The sequence below is a fragment of the Cicer arietinum genome, chromosome 5 (genome assembly GCF_000331145.2).
Source record: "Cicer arietinum cultivar CDC Frontier isolate Library 1 chromosome 5, Cicar.CDCFrontier_v2.0, whole genome shotgun sequence".
Taxonomy (NCBI): domain Eukaryota; kingdom Viridiplantae; phylum Streptophyta; class Magnoliopsida; order Fabales; family Fabaceae; genus Cicer; species Cicer arietinum.
Genome location: NC_021164.2, coordinates 77,051,377 through 77,069,203, shown reverse-complemented (window position 1 = coordinate 77,069,203; position 17,827 = coordinate 77,051,377). Strand labels below are relative to the sequence as shown.

The 17,827-nt window shown below is 32.3% G+C and overlaps 3 protein-coding genes across 4 annotated transcripts; 2 read left to right on the top strand and 1 right to left on the bottom strand.

Moving 5' to 3' along the window:
* LOC101492329 (uncharacterized) lies at positions 1 to 5,003 on the top strand. Its single transcript, XM_004500923.3, has 6 exons — positions 1 to 810; positions 2,081 to 2,352; positions 2,444 to 2,598; positions 2,856 to 3,118; positions 3,567 to 3,629; positions 4,644 to 5,003. Exons 1-6 carry the CDS (start codon positions 415 to 417, stop codon positions 4,890 to 4,892), a joined length of 1,398 nt encoding a protein of 465 aa, XP_004500980.1. The 5' UTR covers positions 1 to 414; the 3' UTR covers positions 4,893 to 5,003.
* Positions 5,004 to 7,930: 2,927 nt separating this feature from the next.
* Positions 7,931 to 11,914, top strand: LOC101492658 (26S proteasome regulatory subunit 10B homolog A). The gene is made up of 10 exons (XM_004500924.4): positions 7,931 to 8,198; positions 8,801 to 8,920; positions 9,279 to 9,415; positions 9,552 to 9,713; positions 10,069 to 10,155; positions 10,243 to 10,329; positions 10,413 to 10,550; positions 11,058 to 11,249; positions 11,327 to 11,425; positions 11,540 to 11,914. The coding sequence occupies exons 1-10, from the start codon at positions 8,099 to 8,101 to the stop codon at positions 11,612 to 11,614; spliced, it is 1,197 nt and encodes a 398-aa protein (XP_004500981.1). The 5' UTR covers positions 7,931 to 8,098; the 3' UTR covers positions 11,615 to 11,914.
* Positions 11,915 to 13,838: 1,924 nt separating this feature from the next.
* LOC101492993 (uncharacterized) lies at positions 13,839 to 17,444 on the bottom strand. Of its 2 annotated transcripts, XM_073369101.1 has the most exons (5): positions 17,235 to 17,444; positions 16,381 to 16,418; positions 15,894 to 16,229; positions 15,186 to 15,217; positions 13,839 to 15,069 (listed from the first exon to the last, which is right to left on the bottom strand). In XM_073369101.1, the coding sequence occupies exons 3-5, from the start codon at positions 16,222 to 16,224 to the stop codon at positions 14,128 to 14,130; spliced, it is 1,305 nt and encodes a 434-aa protein (XP_073225202.1). In that variant the 5' UTR covers positions 16,225 to 16,229; positions 16,381 to 16,418; positions 17,235 to 17,444; the 3' UTR covers positions 13,839 to 14,127. The 2 variants fall into 2 exon arrangements, with proteins under 2 accessions (XP_073225202.1, XP_027190720.2); XM_027334919.2 differs by lacking the exon at positions 16,381 to 16,418 and having other exon boundaries at positions 17,235 to 17,375.
* Positions 17,445 to 17,827: the final 383 nt, after the last annotated feature.

Here is a 17,827-nt window from a genome sequence, read left to right as displayed (position 1 = left end):
ATGTATTATCATGCGACCTAACCACGTCGATCCGGTTTGCCTCTTCATTTTTTCATCGATTTTTCTTCACTTCTACTATTTTTCATTAAAAAAAAATAGCATCCACAATTGCTTCTTCTCTTTCGATTTTCACTTGTTCTCGAAAGTCACAACATAAGGGTTTGTGCTTTTGCCTTTCTAACCATTGATTTGCTTCGCATCAGATTATCGGCTCGATCACGATGAGGGAGACAGTTCATTAGTTTGTGATCTCTGAATTATCATGTATTTACGATCTGGCAGCGTGAGTGAAAAAGCTGATGCTCGCTAAACCAGTTTACAACCAATTATAATTAGTTAATACAGAAAGAATGATCGAAAACCCTAAAATAACAAATAGAATGCGAAATTAGAGATTAATTAAAGGTTGGAACAATGGCGAAGCATTCGGTGGCAATGGCGAAGAAGAGATGGCTGTTAATGTTACTGGCTTTCTTATCAATCTCAACAGTGATGGTTCTTTTCATGAGACCTAACAGTTCAGTTTTTTGCAACACTAAGATTTTTGAAGCACAACAGAATCAGATTCGATCCTCCTCTTCCGTTCAGGTGCCATCAGGTCCTAGTCCCTTGGATTTCATGAAGTCGAAGCTAGTTCTTATGGTTTCTCATGAACTATCTCTTTCTGGAGGACCTTTGCTTCTTATGGAGTTGGCGTTTCTGTTGAGAGGTGTAGGTTCTGATGTTGTTTGGATCACTAATCAGTATCCCGGTGAACAGGATCAGGTTATTTACAGTTTGGAAAGTAAGATGTTGGATAGAGGAGTTCAGGTATTTCTCTTTTGCTTTATTCTTAGGGTTTATTCATTAATTTATTTATCTTTATTTATTTATTTATTTATTTATTTTATGTTCTATTGGTTTTTCATTTCTACTGCAATGGTTGTCTACTGTGGTTGAGTTTCATTATCTAAGATAGGAAAATGTGTTTTTTTTTTCTTTCTTTTTCCTGAATACATTTAATATATGCTAATTGGGAAAATTGTAATTAGAAGTGTTCTGTGTTGAATGTCAAATTAATGTTGTGTGGAAATATTTTAAGAGGGTTTAGTAGATTAGTTTTTTTCCATATTTAGAATTATGAAGTGCACCTCTATAATAAGGATTTGACTAATTGACTCATCTAAAGTGTGATTTCCTTTAGAGAATCAAGTAAAGAAAGTAATGTGGAAAAAATTAACTGTGGATATTTTGTGCACTTGTAAAGCAAGCTATGGAGGTGTTGAAATATCAAACGTTGGTCTTCTCATCAAGGTTGAGACTACTTGCTTTACACACTCTAAAGTGAATTGATCGTGTTCAGTTTAGGAGAACTAAATCCTACAAATAGATTACTTCTAGTGAAAGTATATGACTGATTGATCTGCCATTCATTGTATATAAATTAACAAATAGAATTTGGAGAGAGGCAGGAGAATGAATATGCTGTTGTAAGAGTAATTCCATTAGGAGTTGCTGATTGAGTTATTAAATTAAGAAACTACTGATGCTTAATGGATTTCACTATTGGAGCATCTCTATGTGGTTGCCATGATTGCTTACATTTAAGGAGCGTCTCTATGTGGTTGCCATGATTGCTTCCGTTTAAGGAGTGTCTCTATGTGGTTGCCATGATTGCTTACGTTTAAGGAGTGTCTCTATGTGGTTGCCATGATTGCTTACGTTTAAGGAGTGTTTCTATGTTCATTACAAAAAATGTTCTTCCGACTCAATTCTCAAACACAATCAACTGAGTTCTCTAATTTGTGAGATCCATTTAACTTTTATTGTTGCACCTGTGGAGTCGAAAGTTGCTTAAAGTACAATCAACTTAGTTCACATGTGGCATGGTAGAACTAGAACCCATAAAAATATGAGTTAAGCAACTCCAATTATTTGAACCATGGATGCTCCTGTGTAATCAGTTTGGCATTTATTTTCTTCTAGTCTTGGTTGAGTTGGATAATAGTTCCAATCTGTAAGAAATACATACCTTTATTTCATATCCATGTGTTATTGAACTTCTAAGTACAACTATTTTTTCATGTGTGGATTCTGATAGGTCCTGCCTGCCAAAGGTGAAAAGGCCGTAGATACAGCTCTTAAAGCTGATCTGGTCATTCTGAATACTGCTGTAGCTGGAAAGTGGCTGGATGCCGTCTTGAAAGAAAAAGTTACCCTTGTTCTTCCTAAGGTTTTATGGTGGATTCATGAAATGCGAGGGCATTATTTCAAAGTGGAATATGTTAAGCACCTCCCTTTTGTTGCAGGTGCCATGATTGATTCACATACAACTGCACAGTACTGGAAGAATAGGACTAAGGAGCGTTTAGGGTATGTTTCTGGCTTCATCTAATAAACTTTTACTGCTATGTGTGACTAATTTAAGTCATTTTCTAACTGTGTGCTTTTGCTGACTTTGTAGAATTAAAATGCCTGAAACTTATGTTGTACATCTTGGAAATAGCAAGGAACTTATGGAAGTTGCAGAAGATAGTGTAGCAAAGAGGGTTCTTCGTGAGCATGTTCGGGAATCTCTTGGAGTAAGAAATGATGACCTTCTCTTTGCCATCATAAATAGTATGTCACTACCTTTACTCATTTGATATTCATTTTTCGTTTACTGTGTTAGTTTCATCCAATTTAGTGCATGACATGCGTGCAAGTTCATGTTACCTTTACCACATCAACATTGTTTGCCTTGTAGTTTCTCTCTTTTTTGTTTTGTTTTGCATTCCAATTTAATCCTACCCCTCTGTACTTTATACCCTTTCTGTTGATTTTCGACAATCCTTTTGTCAGTCTTTATTCTGAGCTCCAGGTTGCTTTAAGTGCAGGTGTTTCACGTGGTAAAGGGCAAGATCTATTTCTTCGTGCCTTTCATGAAAGTTTGCAGCTCATTCAAGAGAAGAAACTCCAGTTGCCATCTTTGCATGCTATAGTTGTAGGGAGTGATATGAATGCTCAGACAAAGTTTGAAATGGAACTGCGCAAATTTGTTACAGAGAATAAGATTCAGGACCGTGTTCACTTTGTTAACAAAACCCTGGCAGTGGCTCCTTACCTGGCTTCTATTGATGTTCTTGTTCAGAATTCTCAGGTATCTTGTGATAACATACACTGCCAAGTTGATTATGGAACAGAGCTTATATTACATTATATTATATAGTGTTGCAAAATGAGAGTTGCTATATGGCACATTGTAGTGTATGGGGGCCATGATGACTCTCAAACTCCTCACATTCTGATTAGCAACCCTTTAATTTTAGTTTGTTTAATTAAATATTTTTTTACTTTCCAAAACATATTAGACTCACGACTGTATTGATTCAGTTCTGCCATCCTGACTTGTTGACCTCGCTTCTCATTCTCAATTCAAGATTTACATGTAATTTATTTGTTTTTGATTTCCATAATTTATGAAAACAAAGTTCAGTAGTATAATAAGGGACCTGAAGATAGATATTTTTTAGTTGTATGTAAATTCTGTTTAAAGTATTTTTTCGGTTTTTGGGCTTCATTTACAAATTTTCTTCCCTTCATATCAGGCACGGGGAGAATGTTTTGGAAGGATAACCATAGAAGCCATGGCATTTCGTCTGCCTGTACTGGTATGTCCCTCACTACATATTTGATTTGTCCTGTCAATATGGTGTTTCCTTGTATATCTTTACATGTTTAATTACTACTACTACCTATGTCCAATTTACTCGTTATATCCCATCTGATGTATGATAATGTTCTGTATTTTATTCATACCACCATCACCCATATCTAAAAAATGGCTAAAAGAAAAATAGAAACAAAAAAGTGATTTCATTTTCTTATTATCATAGCACTGAATTGCCTTTTTGAATGCTAACATCACAGTATTTTTTTCTTTCTAAATGTCGCTTCCTTCTTATGCATTGCTCATCGGCTACATCCTCGTGTAGCTAATTCTTAATTAATTTGTGGGTCCAACAGAGGTTTAGGAAAAGAAATGATGATAACTGTTCAGCAACTCACATTTCACATTTGCACTGTACTTTTGTTTGAACATGTCAACCTTGATTCACGAATTTTCCTCCCCATTTGCTCAATCATCCACCTTCCCCATTAAGTTATCCAAATTGTTTTAAGATATGCTTCCATGATAGTTAAAATCAGGGAAGAGAAGTATGTTTTAGTTTTTGTAAGTCTGTTTTTCTAGAAATAAATATTTATTCAGAGGAAGTTATACTGTTTTAGTACTATACAGTCAATACTTTGTTAAGATGAATGCGAAAACGAATACTTTTATATTTGGTAGTCAGATGATACAGCTTCCATTCATTTGTTAGTTGCGATGTAAATTGAGCTCCTGAATTATAATTTGTAATCAATTCCTGGTAATTTCAATTAGAATCCTTGTTAGTTCGGCTAATTGTTTTCTGTTACTGATATTGATACTATTTTTTTAAAAGTATTTGAATTATAAATAACACTATTTTTTTTTTGAATTTTTTAGCGCACAATAGTAGATTGTTTCTTGCTGTTTCAATTAGGTTACTCCAACTTGTGAATATATTATTTGCAAACATGTTCATACCTGTCTACTTTTGTTTTTCATGTAACATATATGTTCCCATTTAAAATATTTGCAGGGCACTGCAGCTGGAGGCACTGTGGAGATTGTGGACAATGGTTCAACCGGTCTGCTGCATCCTGTTGGCAAGGTAGGTGTGACACCTCTTGCGCATAACATTGTGAAATTGGCAAGTCACGTTGAGAAGAGACTCACCATGGGAAAGAAAGGGCATGAGAAAGTGAAAGAGATGTTTTTGGAGCACCATATGTCGCATAGAATTGCATTAGTTCTCAAAGACGTTTTACGGAAGGCAAAGCACACTTAAATTAACCAGCTTAGGTACTTCACTATTAAATTGTAAATTGATTCCAAAGAAAAAGGGAGAATGCTTCAGTGAGAATTAATGAATCGTATATCCCACTTCCTTTGTTCTGTATGGTATGCGTAACGGGTCGATGTATAGATTGTGATATATTGCTTTCCTCGCTAAGATCAAACAAAATTGGTCGATGAATCAAACATGTTTACACTCATAAATCTACACTCCCTTTCTTAAGAAGAAATATTACACATTAGACCATTTTATTATAAGCTAACCCTTTAATTAAACGATTTTGGAAGGATCGTTTTATGAAACTTTTTCTGTACAATTTTCAACCTAATTAATGTATCCGATTTATTGGTTTAAGAACTGAAATATTTTATCATCCTGGATTAGTATTTAATAATTACCTAAGACTCTAAACTCCAAGAGCGATCGACGATGCTTTTTTTTTATGCTTTTTGGAAAAATAAGTTAATGTGTTTCTTAGTTTTTATGGTTGAGATAATAATTCTATTGATGTCAATTCATTAAAAATAAAGGAAAATGAGAAAAGTCAATGCAATCATTATTTTAGATGTGAAGATGAGAATAGTCGTTAACTTGTATATTTGAATAATGTTGTCAATTGTAGCTAATATATTTCAGGTGTTAACTTTATCATTTTTAAATTGTTGACTAATCAGAAATCTCTTGTTATTAGTTTAGTTAATTGGTAACAACTCTTTCTATTATTTATCGTTGTGTATATATTCAATTAGTGCTCTTTAATCAATTAAACATTAATTTTATTTTATGTTATTATGGTAGTAGAAGAAAAATCAATATTCTTTCTCTTTTTCTTCAAAATATACATCAAAAAACTAATTTCATATTTCATTTATTTATTCTTCTCATTCGTTCTTATTGAACTCATCTCGATAGTTGATTCTCCTCATTCAACGTCTCATTTTTCAAACTCAAATTTCACTACTGTTCACATCGATATGCATCCAAATTGAAATCCCATAAACTCATTCTATATCGATTTGAATGAATATTATTTACTCTTTCTCGTCTCTCGTGTGTTCGGTGAGTAAAACTACTATGGATTGGCAAGAGGTATGCATATCTCTTTATATATGAAAAATAAATTTAGTTTCTTCAATGAGGTACCATGAGCAAACCACTCTCTTAAGAATCATTTTTCCCATGTTGGATCACTCAATTAACCCAAAAATTGGTTTCAAGCATTCTTCGAACCGATGATGCATCTAGGGGCATGGGTGGGAATAGGTTAGACCAAACTAGGTTTTGCAAAGCCTGAGTTTAGCCTATCAAAAAATTAAAAAGCTTAGCTTGATATGTAGTGTATTGCAGATTTACTTTTCAGATATGAGTTTGACTTTGATGAAAGTCGTGTATGATCTATTAGTCTATTTAAAAGTTTATTTTATTTTAACTTATTTGAATAAGTAATCACAAATATTTTTAAATAAATTAACGAGTTAATATGTCAATGAAATTAAGTTTTATTTTTATATTTAACATGACATTTAAAGAATTTGACTTTATATGACATCCTATTTCAATTATATTTTAAAATAATATATTTAAACATGTCAAAAATTAAAGAAGATTAATATGCTTAAATTAATAAAAGTTCAATATTTAACAAAAAGATCAAAATTTAATATAATAATTATAGTTCTCTTAAAAATATTATTTATATTTATTTAAATAGGTCGGTTAGATAGATCTAAAAAAAAATTATGTAACTTGTAGTCTCACATTTTTAATTACATAAGCTTTGACTTTGTATGTTAAAAAAAATGACACGACTTGAATCTAACATAGGTTAGGTCATAGGTCCCTGTCGGTCAGTTTAATCTACTCCTATCTAAAGGCGAATCTAAGATTGTAAAGTATGATGAGTGAATAAATATAATCTATTGAATTGCATTAAAAACTTATGTGATCTATTTGATTTTGAAAAATGTTGGATAGATTGAATTCATTCTTTCTTATTTTTTTATTTAATGGGTTGAATGCAATCTATTAATATTTTTATAGTAGATGAATTAAATGAATTTATAGATAGACGAATTGGATGTATAATGGATTAATTGATTAATGAAATTGTCACCCTCAAAATATATGAATATTTGTTACTTTAGTCTAAAATATATGAATATTTGTTAGTTTAGTCCATACTCTTAATTTGTTAGAGTCTAACATGACAAAAATTTATGTATTTTATGCTTCAAACTCTAAAGTGTAAGTTTTTGCAAAATCTCAATGAATTGTTGTGATTTTGTCAAACTTATTGCAAATTCAAATATACTCTTCATTTACTTTAGAGATTGTTTATTATTTTTATGAATTAATAATCATTTTGGTTCCTTAACGTGTGAGACAATATCAATATAGTTTGTTTTTTTGGTTATTAATAGATGAAATTATCATCACAAACTCTAATGTTTTGAGTTCGAATCTGAAATGTGATATCTAACATAACAATATGATAATTTTTTGTCTAGAAAAATATTATAAGTATAATTCTTTAATGTATTGAAATTGTAAAAATATCCTTAAATGTATTTTTTGTTAATAATTCATAGACCAGTGTGATTAACAAAAGACACCGACGAAAACAAACCAATCATGAAATAACATATTCAATTAAATTTATTAAGAAAAATACATCAATTATGTTTTATTCATTAAAAAATTATAATAATAGTGCTTATAACACAATTGAAAAAAATTATAATAATAGTGCTTAGAACACAATTGAAGGACTTAAAAATTGTTTACTCTTATTTTTATACGAGAAAGAAAAAACATATTTGCACCAATATTCATTGAAATATTCTATTTAATGGTACGATGACACGTTTGAAAATATATGATTTTTTTCTCTAATATAAAATTAATATACATTGAAAATATATGACATTTAACTATTTTAATATATTTTAGAAACAAATCGGACATAATGATAATTTGGTGACAGGAATTAATCCTATTTTGAACTCGATTGAGAGGGTGGGTTCAAAGTTAATAAAGGTGTAGTGTAGGGTTAATCGTAAAAATAATTTGTGACATTAATTAACAAAAGAAGCACATAATAAGCTTTCGTAGTCCACAAACTAGTCTATTCTTCTACTCCTCCGTTCCAGTTTCTGCGACCTAACTTCACTTCTTCCATCTTCTCCGATTTCACAACCATGACCGACACAGAAGATGCCGTACGACGCCGTAATGCGGTCGCCGAGTATCGAAAGAAACTTCTTCAACACAAGGAATTGGAATCCAGAGTTCGATCCGGTCTGTATCTTTATTTCTTTCATCGATTTTTCTTCACTTGTAACAGTATCTACAATTCCTTCCCGCTTTCAATTTTCATTTGTTCTCGAAAGTCACAGTATTAGGGTTTTCGCTCTTTCTTTTTTAACCGTTGATTGATTGCCATCGGATAACCCTATACTTTTCTTAAATTAGGTTTTTTATTTTAGTTTGTCTTCCGGAGAAATTTCCTATGCTTTCGTTAAGATTCTGCCCTAGGAGAATTGTGTTTTTGATGGTTTTACACGAATTTCTTGAAATTAGGGTAAAGTTATCAACTGGATCTTATTGTTAATATCACTTTGAAGCGTTATTGAGATTCTTTTGATGAAGTTAGTGAATTCCCTGTTGAGCAATGGATCTTAATACAGGTCTTAATCAGAGACGATGGGGGCATGGCTAAGCCACAATCTGTTTTTAGCATGTCCTGTTTCCATTCGAAAATGGAAATTTTTTTGCCAGCTCCTCTAGCTTATGATTTTACAATACCAATTTCCTTCTTTCTTTCTTCACTCTTTTAAAAGCATGGACTTGACTGGTTATGGATGAGTATAGTGACTTTGGTTTTAAATCTCAAATTTCAGTGAGGGAGAACTTGCGAGCTTCAAAGAAAGAGTTCAACAAAACAGAAGATGATTTGAAGTCTCTTCAAAGTGTTGGGCAGATAATTGGGGAAGTTCTCAGGCCTCTTGACAATGAACGCTGTAATTGTTCTTTCCTTTTTCATATTTTCTTAAATAATATTTCATGCTAGCTCGTCCTTCAACTTTGTTCTTATCATCTCTGCATCTATATTTATATTGGCTCATCTGGTCACATGTGTTACCAGAAAGTTGTGATATAATATATCTAGATTGTTTGCATGAAGAACTTTTATCCCTAATCAATTTTCTTGTTCTAATGAAATATGTGGCATGCGTGTTTCACTGACTATTGATATTTTTTTGTTATAACTCGTTTATTTGAGTCACCTACCAAAAAACACAGCATCCTATGTCTTGATTGATATGAATGTAAGATTGAATCAATGATTCTAAAATCTATATGTTTTTGTTATTTTAGTGATTGTTAAAGCAAGCAGTGGTCCAAGATATGTGGTTGGCTGCCGCAGTAAAGTCGATAAGGAAAAACTGACTTCGGGGACTAGAGTGGTTCTTGATATGACAACACTCACCATAATGCGTGCTCTTCCCCGTGAAGTAAGTTATCGGAGTTTATTCTCTTGTTTTTATTTGATGAATCAGAGTTTATTCTCTCTAATTTGGGTGTTTCTAAAATTCATCTGCTGCTTTTCCATGATTGCTTGTCACTAATATCTATTAATTGGGTTGTCAGGTTGATCCAGTTGTGTACAATATGCTGCATGAAGATCCTGGTAATATTAGTTACTCTGCTGTTGGTGGTTTATCTGATCAGATCAGGGAATTGAGGGAGTCAATTGAATTACCTCTTATGAATCCTGAGCTCTTTCTTCGAGTTGGAATTAAACCTCCCAAGGTAATCAACTTTTTCACCGCAGTTTCTAGTCTGTGACCTGTATCAGTGTGAATGTGTGTTTTTAGCAGTGTTGTCATCCAAATCTCTACTCGTTAGTTTGCAGAAATACTTTCTTTTTTTTACTTTTATTTACAAAAATTCCCCATTTTCGTTTTATTCTTGATTTCAAAGATTTGTATAGGATTTTATTTTATTGTTTTCAATATTTGCTGTAATTTTTTTGTAAACCAGAGATATTGAAATTAGTGTGGCATTTTATTAATTGATAAAAAAAAACATTTTACAAACCAAATAGACCCTATGTAGCCATACTTTTAGCTATTACATCTGATGCTTCTCAATTCTCATCTTTCAGGGTGTTCTCCTTTATGGACCTCCTGGTACGGGTAAAACATTGTTAGCTAGGGCTATTGCCAGTAACATAGATGCTAACTTCCTAAAGGTCAGTCTATGTTCTTTTATCAATTCCATGTGTTTTGAAACGTCCTTCACTTTAAATTGTATTTACCTTCCCTTTTCTCTTATATAGGTTGTTTCAAGTGCCATAATTGATAAGTACATCGGAGAAAGTGCCAGATTAATAAGAGAAATGTTTGGATATGCACGTGATCACCAGGTGATATTCTTGTGTTTAGTTGTCTTCCTATAGGGTTATATATGCAAATTGAAAGAAATACTTAATCTCCACTTTTTGCTTAGCCCTGCATCATTTTTATGGATGAGATCGATGCTATTGGTGGTCGTCGTTTTAGCGAGGGAACAAGTGCTGATCGTGAGATTCAGAGAACACTAATGGAGCTGCTTAATCAACTTGATGGCTTTGATCAACTTGGAAAGGTATATTGTATTTTTCTACACTTTTTAACTTGATTTAAAAATAACCACTGTGTTTCTGTTTTTGAAAAAATTGATATCTTGTAGCAAAATCCTCTTGGTGTAGGTGTGTATGCTAACCACAATACATTAAATTTAGTATCTTATACTTTCAGATGGTGTCTTGTACTTGTTCATACTTTTTTTTTAATGTCGTTGAACTTGCAAACGGGAATGAAATTGTTAAGAAGTGATATTTGTGCATTATTTATCAAACAAATGAGTTGCTATATCAGGACCTTTTTCTCTTTGAAAGTACAAAATCAACTTTCATAAAGAATTGTGTATTTAGCCGAGTTTTTATCCCTACTATATATATATATATGTAATTCAAATGAGATAAATGAGATTCAAACTTTTCTCATTGATTGTATCTTATGGATATTGTGATTGATGTTTTTGTTCCAATGACTGTTCCACCAATCTCTTAGTGGTTGATTGGTAACATTGGTGTCTGAATTTCTATTGCAGGTTAAAATGATAATGGCAACAAATCGACCTGATGTACTTGACCCTGCTCTTCTACGTCCCGGTAGATTGGATAGAAAAATAGAAATTCCATTGCCAAATGAACAATCAAGGATGGAAATTCTTAAGATCCATGCAGCTGGAATTGCTAAGCATGGTGAAATAGACTATGAAGCGGTTGTGAAGCTTGCAGAGGTGAGTCCAGGTGGCTTGAATTAGTTTAACTGACATTTGGTAAATGTATAATGTGTTATGTGTTACAAAATTGCCAGGGGTTTAATGGGGCTGATCTCCGAAATGTGTGCACCGAAGCTGGAATGTCAGCAATTCGTGCAGAGCGTGATTATGTGATCCACGAAGATTTTATGAAGGTGAGCTCTTTGTTTAGGAAGAAGTTTTTCCTTTGTATTTTTTTCTCCCTGAAGGGTCTATCTTAAAGTATTTCTTACAGGTGTATTAATACTTGTTTCTTACTTTGGTTCCAGGCTGTTAGGAAACTGAATGAGGCAAAGAAACTTGAATCCAGTGCACATTACAATGCTGATTTTGGAAAAGAGTAAATCTATTGAAAAATTCTCAGAGCCATGGATATCTATGGCAGTGCATGTTTAGAGCCGGAAATACCTCGTGCAAGTTTGTCAATTCATGGAGCACAGCATCGTGGCCGTCTGGGCAAAATGGCATGTACTATCCGAGTTCTAAGTTTAAAATATAAACTTGTCCTACTGTGAAGGGGTTTTCAATTGAATTATTTGCTCAAAAACTGAATTGTATCACTGTGTTTCTTTTCTGTTGTTTTTTTTTAATTGTAGAATTGTAGAAGTGCGGTTCATATCTATACTAGCGTCTTGGCATATCCACATCAGATTTCCTTTAATTATTTAATTTAAAATAGAATTTACAATTTATCTATAATACTTATTTGATTGTTTGAGTAAAAGAATATATGAAGTATTTCCTTTTCGGAATATCTGCTGGTTTGGTTTGGGGAGGTTTTTTAAATGAAAAATGTTTGATTTACACACTAAATGTTTGATCACGCAACAGAAAGAGAGATAACAATTAAATGATGTATAAATTGAGGGTCTGAAAATATAGGGTGTATGTATATTATTATTGTTTTTTAATTCAAGAGATGCATTGTTTTTTACAAAACAAAGATGCATCATTCTTAATTTATTAAATAATTCAATTATTAAAATTAGAAGAAGAAAAAAATAATTTCAAAGGTGTAGGTAGTCGCAATTCCAGAGGCATTTTGGTATTATTTTTTTAATGTAGGGTAATATGATTACTTTAATACAAAAGAAGGATATTCTAACAAATTAACCAAGATGTGCAGAAACATTTCCGATGAATTAACTGAAATAATAAGTTTGTTATATTTTTGCCCTTTATTATGCATTTTTTGGGGTTGAAGTCTCTAAAATTGCCTTGCTAATTTTCAAATTTTAGGAAATATTGGTTCGATCCTCGTTTTTTTATGAAACCTTCTGATCCTCGATTTAGTCTTGCTACTTGTGATATACGTACAAGCTGAGATCAATTCTTAAAAAATCTGTTTCATGACTAAAATCAATCGATACAGGGTAGATTGTTTAAGATTTTATTTTTTAAATTACGGGATTTTAATTTTTTATTATAATACTTTTAAAATAAAGTTTTAAATAAAAAACTAATTTTGAATAATTTATTTTTAAATATCATTTTAAATATTTTATCTATTTATTACAATTATATTTAGATAGAATTTTAGAAGATGATTAAAATGAACAATATTAAAAAATTCTTGATGAAAATTATTTTTGAAATATACTTAAATCTGGTTTTTATAAGGTGGAATCTCTAATGATGAATATATAAGTTATTAAATATCAAAATTACTTTTTTTTAATCGACAACAAATGAGTCTGAAAAAACTTCTATTATCTTTAAGTGAATTCTCATAAAAATTATTTTTAAAATATAAAGTTAAAATTACTTTTTAAATTCTTTTTAAATAGACTGATAATCTACCCATTCCAAAAGTTAGTTCCAACAAGAATTATCAAAATAAAACCAAAACAAGAATTATCAAAATAAAACCAAAACAAGAATTTAATTTAAATACATTATCGGTGTAAATAATTTTGACACTGTTAATAAATCACAACCGTTAAAATATTAAGCTTTGACTTTTACACTAACTACTATTAAAGTTACACTTTCGGTGTATAAAAATTAAAATCTCAATAATACAAATGAAAAATAAACTTTTTGTAGATGTATTTTATGAAACCCATAAAATAAAATTTAGACTAATATTATGCTAAATGAACTGAAATTATTTAAGGCAACTAATAATCTCAACATACACAACAACTTCTATAAAAGCCAATGGCATGTAGAAAAATAAGTAACTATCAGAACTAAGACTAGCTCGGTTGTGTGTTGGTTTTGTTGGTATTAGAATAGATGACACAGCACTACAGAAACATCCAGCTAATTCTTGTGATCAACTTCAACCGTGATGATTTTTGGCATGATTACAATAATTCACTAAAGTATGTATCACAACTTACAACATTATCCTCTTTAATCCTTATTTTAGCTCCTTCCAAAGACTCGATACTAAGTTCAGTTCAATTCAACATTTTAAGTAAAATTCAATTAAAAAGTGATACTTTGCGTTATTTACTCAATTACTCACCGCTGAATTATAGGATTTATTTTTTCACTTTCCCACGGTATTCCAAATATGTAGAATCTCTGGCAGATAGTTTGAAGCAGCATGATTCAACGTAGTAACAGGTAACAACACAAGTGAAACATTTTAACATAATATACAAGCGTATTTGTTTCCTTTTCTTCCATGCGTTCGTTGGGAGTAGCTCAGATTTTGCATTCATGTAATCTTAACGAGCCACATCAACATAACACGAAGCAAATTTCTTGTGGAAAGTAAAAAATAAAATGAAAATAAATCTAGAATTATTAGTAAAGCTAGTCAGCGTACAAATTTTAAATCCTAAGTTGCTGGTGCTACAAGTATAATTAGAGAGCTTCTGCAACTAACAGCTATGGCTAAGGAAGCTCAATCTTTACGATACCTCGCCCAAAAACCTTTCTTCCTGGCAGAATCATTCTCAGACAGGGATTGATTCCACTTGGATCCAAGTGAAAAATGCCGCCTCAAGAAGGGTTTTCTGTATGAACTCCTAGAACTGGAGCTAGGCTCCAATTTTGAAACTACATTTTTTTGGCGATCAAAAACATCTAATCCATCATCTAAGTTGCTATCAACTACACGATTTCGGGATATCTTGTAGTTCTTGGCCTTCATTTTTGATTCGGCGGCTCTGAGACTTTTTCTGGACAACATTGACAAGTGCTTCTCTCCAACCATGCAAATTGGACAAGCTGGATCATAACTATCTGCCTCTGTTGTCATGGTCTCCAAGCATTCCGCATGATATGCATGACCGCAGACAAGTACAGCAACAACTGAGAGGTCGCTGTTGGAAACAAATTTTTGGTTGCTCCATGCAGTTCTCTCGGTCAAGAGCTTGGAGCAGGCCCCACAAGATTGTAAATCCATGGTGGGAGAACACGAGAACCTACTACTACTTCCACTTATCTTGTGGCGACCTGAACCTAAATGCTCGCTATCAAATGACCATCGTTCCTTTTGAGATGATGCCACCAGTTCGGAAAAGGTGCGCATAGACCAGCCATCAGATGACCCACATTGGGATCCAGTTATCATGTCATTACTGCAAGTGGACAGTACAAATGATGGCCTTCCCTCTGAAATTGAGTTATCAGGCGATTTCAGACCCAGGATTCGACTATCAGAAATTTGTCTCAACAGTGGGTGCCCTGGAGATCGATGAGCCCATCTAGACGGTGTTGAGCTAGGAAGATTGTGATAATTAAGATTACGAGTTATAGGTGTTGAGAAAGAAGAAGGTATTGAAAAAGAAAGATTTGGTATTGAGGATTCTGCAATCTCTGGAGATTCTGTCAGATTCTTCACCTAAAGATAAATATAGATAAGAGTTGGATTAGAGCTACACAGGTAAAAGACTTGTAATTCAGATATTGGGCAACTATTCTAACCAATTTCAGCAGTTCAAAAGAATCAAAACTCACCGCTGTGGAACAATTACTTGACATGGATAGATCTGCAACAAGCAAAAAGAGGAAGAAGATAAATCAATGTCTGAATGGAAAAAAACAGTGACCAACATCGTGAATAGAAGAGAGCATCATCATTTTGATATCAGGAAACAACATATCTGACCATTCAAGTCATGAGCTAAGATTGGTAAATCATGTTTTTCATTTTTTTTAAAAGAAACCAAATCTAGAAAGAGCATTGATTGATAAAGGAGGAGCTCTAAGCCCATATATTGGTTCTTTTCAGTCTGACGGTCCCATCGTTGAAAATGAAGAACAAGGGGCATATTGATGTTTAAGACACTCTTAAACTAATCCTTACTTTACCCCTTTGTCATATAGAGGGTGAAGTTACTGTAACAAGTCTAACAGACCAGAATAATCTCTAGACACTACTATGTATTTGTATTAACGAGTACAGTGACAAGTACAGCAGGAAAAAAAGCTCAAAGTTGGTTCTAAGCAGAGCTTAACCAAACATTCCCCCACTCCTTCAGTTGGAAAGACAAAAGTGAAGCTTGAGTAAGTGAGCTCAGTAATCTCCAAAGATAATTGCCAAAAAAATCTATTTAGCAATAAAATATTAATATCTACTTTCAAACAATGGGGTACTTTAAACATCTCTTTCTAATGCTAATGTTTCAGAACATTCAACAAAAGAATAATTGAGTTAACATTTACCTGACGATAGAGTCATCCGAGTTGCACCCAATTGCTCATGAATAGGGGACTTCTGAGACACAGGTGTTGCAGAGTTCTCGAGGGTGCTTCCCACATCAGATAAATTGCCTCTTTCAGAACTTAATGACCCCTTTAACTCCATGCTGACACTTCTGCTGACTCTACGAGACGTGCGAAACGAAAGATCGTCAATTTCACCAGCAACATGGCCCCACCTATCCCATTGAAAACTCAATGATGGTGAACATACAACATTTCTGTGTAAATTTTCACCTCCAGTTCTATTGGGAATAGTTTGATCTTTCGCAGCAACACAACAAACTGATCCCATGATAACTGCTGACATAAACAGCATTCAATCTAATTTACACATACAAATACTAATAACTAAAACTGCTGTATAAGACTATAAGTAACTAAAACTTAGATAAAGAAAACACATCAAATTATATACCAGCAAAAATACAGTATAAAATTCAAAACCCACCTCAGTTTTCCAATGAGACAACTAAATCCAACCTCCTTCTAAAGAATAAACAACAAGGAAAGTTAATTAAATTCATATTACTGGTATGTGTAAAAACAATCTAGAATACAATGAAGGAACAAACTCTTTTGTTTTTTAAAAAAGAAATTGGGGAAGGGGGAATTATCATTGATTAAAGTGACAATAATGATCATTTTAAGGTTATATAGTCATGGTACAGCTCTTACCACTGAGCTGACAAGACATAATCATATGTATTTGCACGGGGTCAACACTATCATTTATATCCAACCAAATTAATTAGTTAGCATTGAACAAGACGTCATAGTACACAATTGTTAAAAAGCACCTCAATTGCATGAGTAACATGACAATTAGAAAGTACTGTAAACATCAAATGCCCCTTTTAAACCCTAAATTTGTAGCCAAGGTACTTGAATTGAATGTTTACACTCACCCAGTTGAAAGCACAGCACATAAATGTGCTCTAGACCAAATACTTAAGTAAAACTCCATCAAACACTCAAAAAGGTAAAAATTTCAATTTTCATAATTAATCATAAAAACATCTAAAAAAAATTTAAAAAAATCGAAAGGCTTACAAAAATTACTCTTCCATAATACAGAGAAGACAAATCATCCAGTAATGCACAAAATGAGGCAGTTATGCTGACACTAAAGTAAGAATAACAATTATTTAAAAGAAAAAATGAAAAAAAGAGGAAGTTAGGGTTTTGAAACATTCAAGACGAGTTCATTCATTATTAAAGATAAAAGCTAAAAATAGAAAGAGAATAATAATAAGTATGAGATGAATTAGCACAAGTTGAATCAAGGAGCAGAAGCGTTATTACCAGTTCAATTAAAAATCAAATGGAAAAGTTTGTTTGTGAGAGGAAATTATTTGAAAGTCTTCATTTTGGGCTTTGTCTGTGTATTCTTCTTCTTCGTGTTGTCGCTGGTTATGCAGCGAAAGTTGTTTTATGTAATAATAATGCCGTCTAGTGTTATGACTTTTGTTGAAACCGTTATAACGGAGTTAGGTTACACTTGTCAGGTGAGAATATGGAATGGTATGGGGGAATGCTGCTAAATTAATATCAAGTTCCGATTCGATATCTGTCGAATTATTCTCATCTTAGCTTAAAGTAAGATAATCTAATTTAATTGTCACTGTCAAAAAATGAAGGTGATTTCTTGTCAAAAATAAAAGAAAATAAAATGTAGATTATTTAATTAGTGACGTCACATAAAGTATATGATTTCAAAACAACAATTAAATTATTAAAATGATATGTGGACATCAAATACAAATTTTATTTATATGGTGACTAACATATATTTTTTTTTTACAAAAAATTATTTGTATAGTGACTAACATATATCTTATAAAAAAATATTTGCTTTTTTTCATATTTGCTTTTTTTCTTAAAATTAAATTATAATA

Coding starts and splice junctions, on each gene's coding strand:
- LOC101492329 (XM_004500923.3), top strand. CDS start 415: ATGGCGAAGCATTCGGTGGCAATGGCGAAGAAGAGATGGCTGTTAATG. Junction 2,353..2,443: donor AGGACTAAGGAGCGTTTAGG/GTATGTTTCTGG, acceptor CTGACTTTGTAG/AATTAAAATGCCTGAAACTT. Junction 3,119..3,566: donor TTCTTGTTCAGAATTCTCAG/GTATCTTGTGAT, acceptor CCTTCATATCAG/GCACGGGGAGAATGTTTTGG.
- LOC101492658 (XM_004500924.4), top strand. CDS start 8,099: ATGACCGACACAGAAGATGCCGTACGACGCCGTAATGCGGTCGCCGAG. Junction 10,551..11,057: donor GCTTTGATCAACTTGGAAAG/GTATATTGTATT, acceptor TTTCTATTGCAG/GTTAAAATGATAATGGCAAC. Junction 11,426..11,539: donor TCCACGAAGATTTTATGAAG/GTGAGCTCTTTG, acceptor CTTTGGTTCCAG/GCTGTTAGGAAACTGAATGA.
- LOC101492993 (XM_073369101.1), bottom strand. CDS start 16,224: ATGGGATCAGTTTGTTGTGTTGCTGCGAAAGATCAAACTATTCCCAAT. Junction 15,218..15,893: donor TCGGATGACTCTATCGTCAG/GTAAATGTTAAC, acceptor TGCTTGTTGCAG/ATCTATCCATGTCAAGTAAT. Junction 15,070..15,185: donor CAAGTAATTGTTCCACAGCG/GTGAGTTTTGAT, acceptor ATTTATCTTTAG/GTGAAGAATCTGACAGAATC.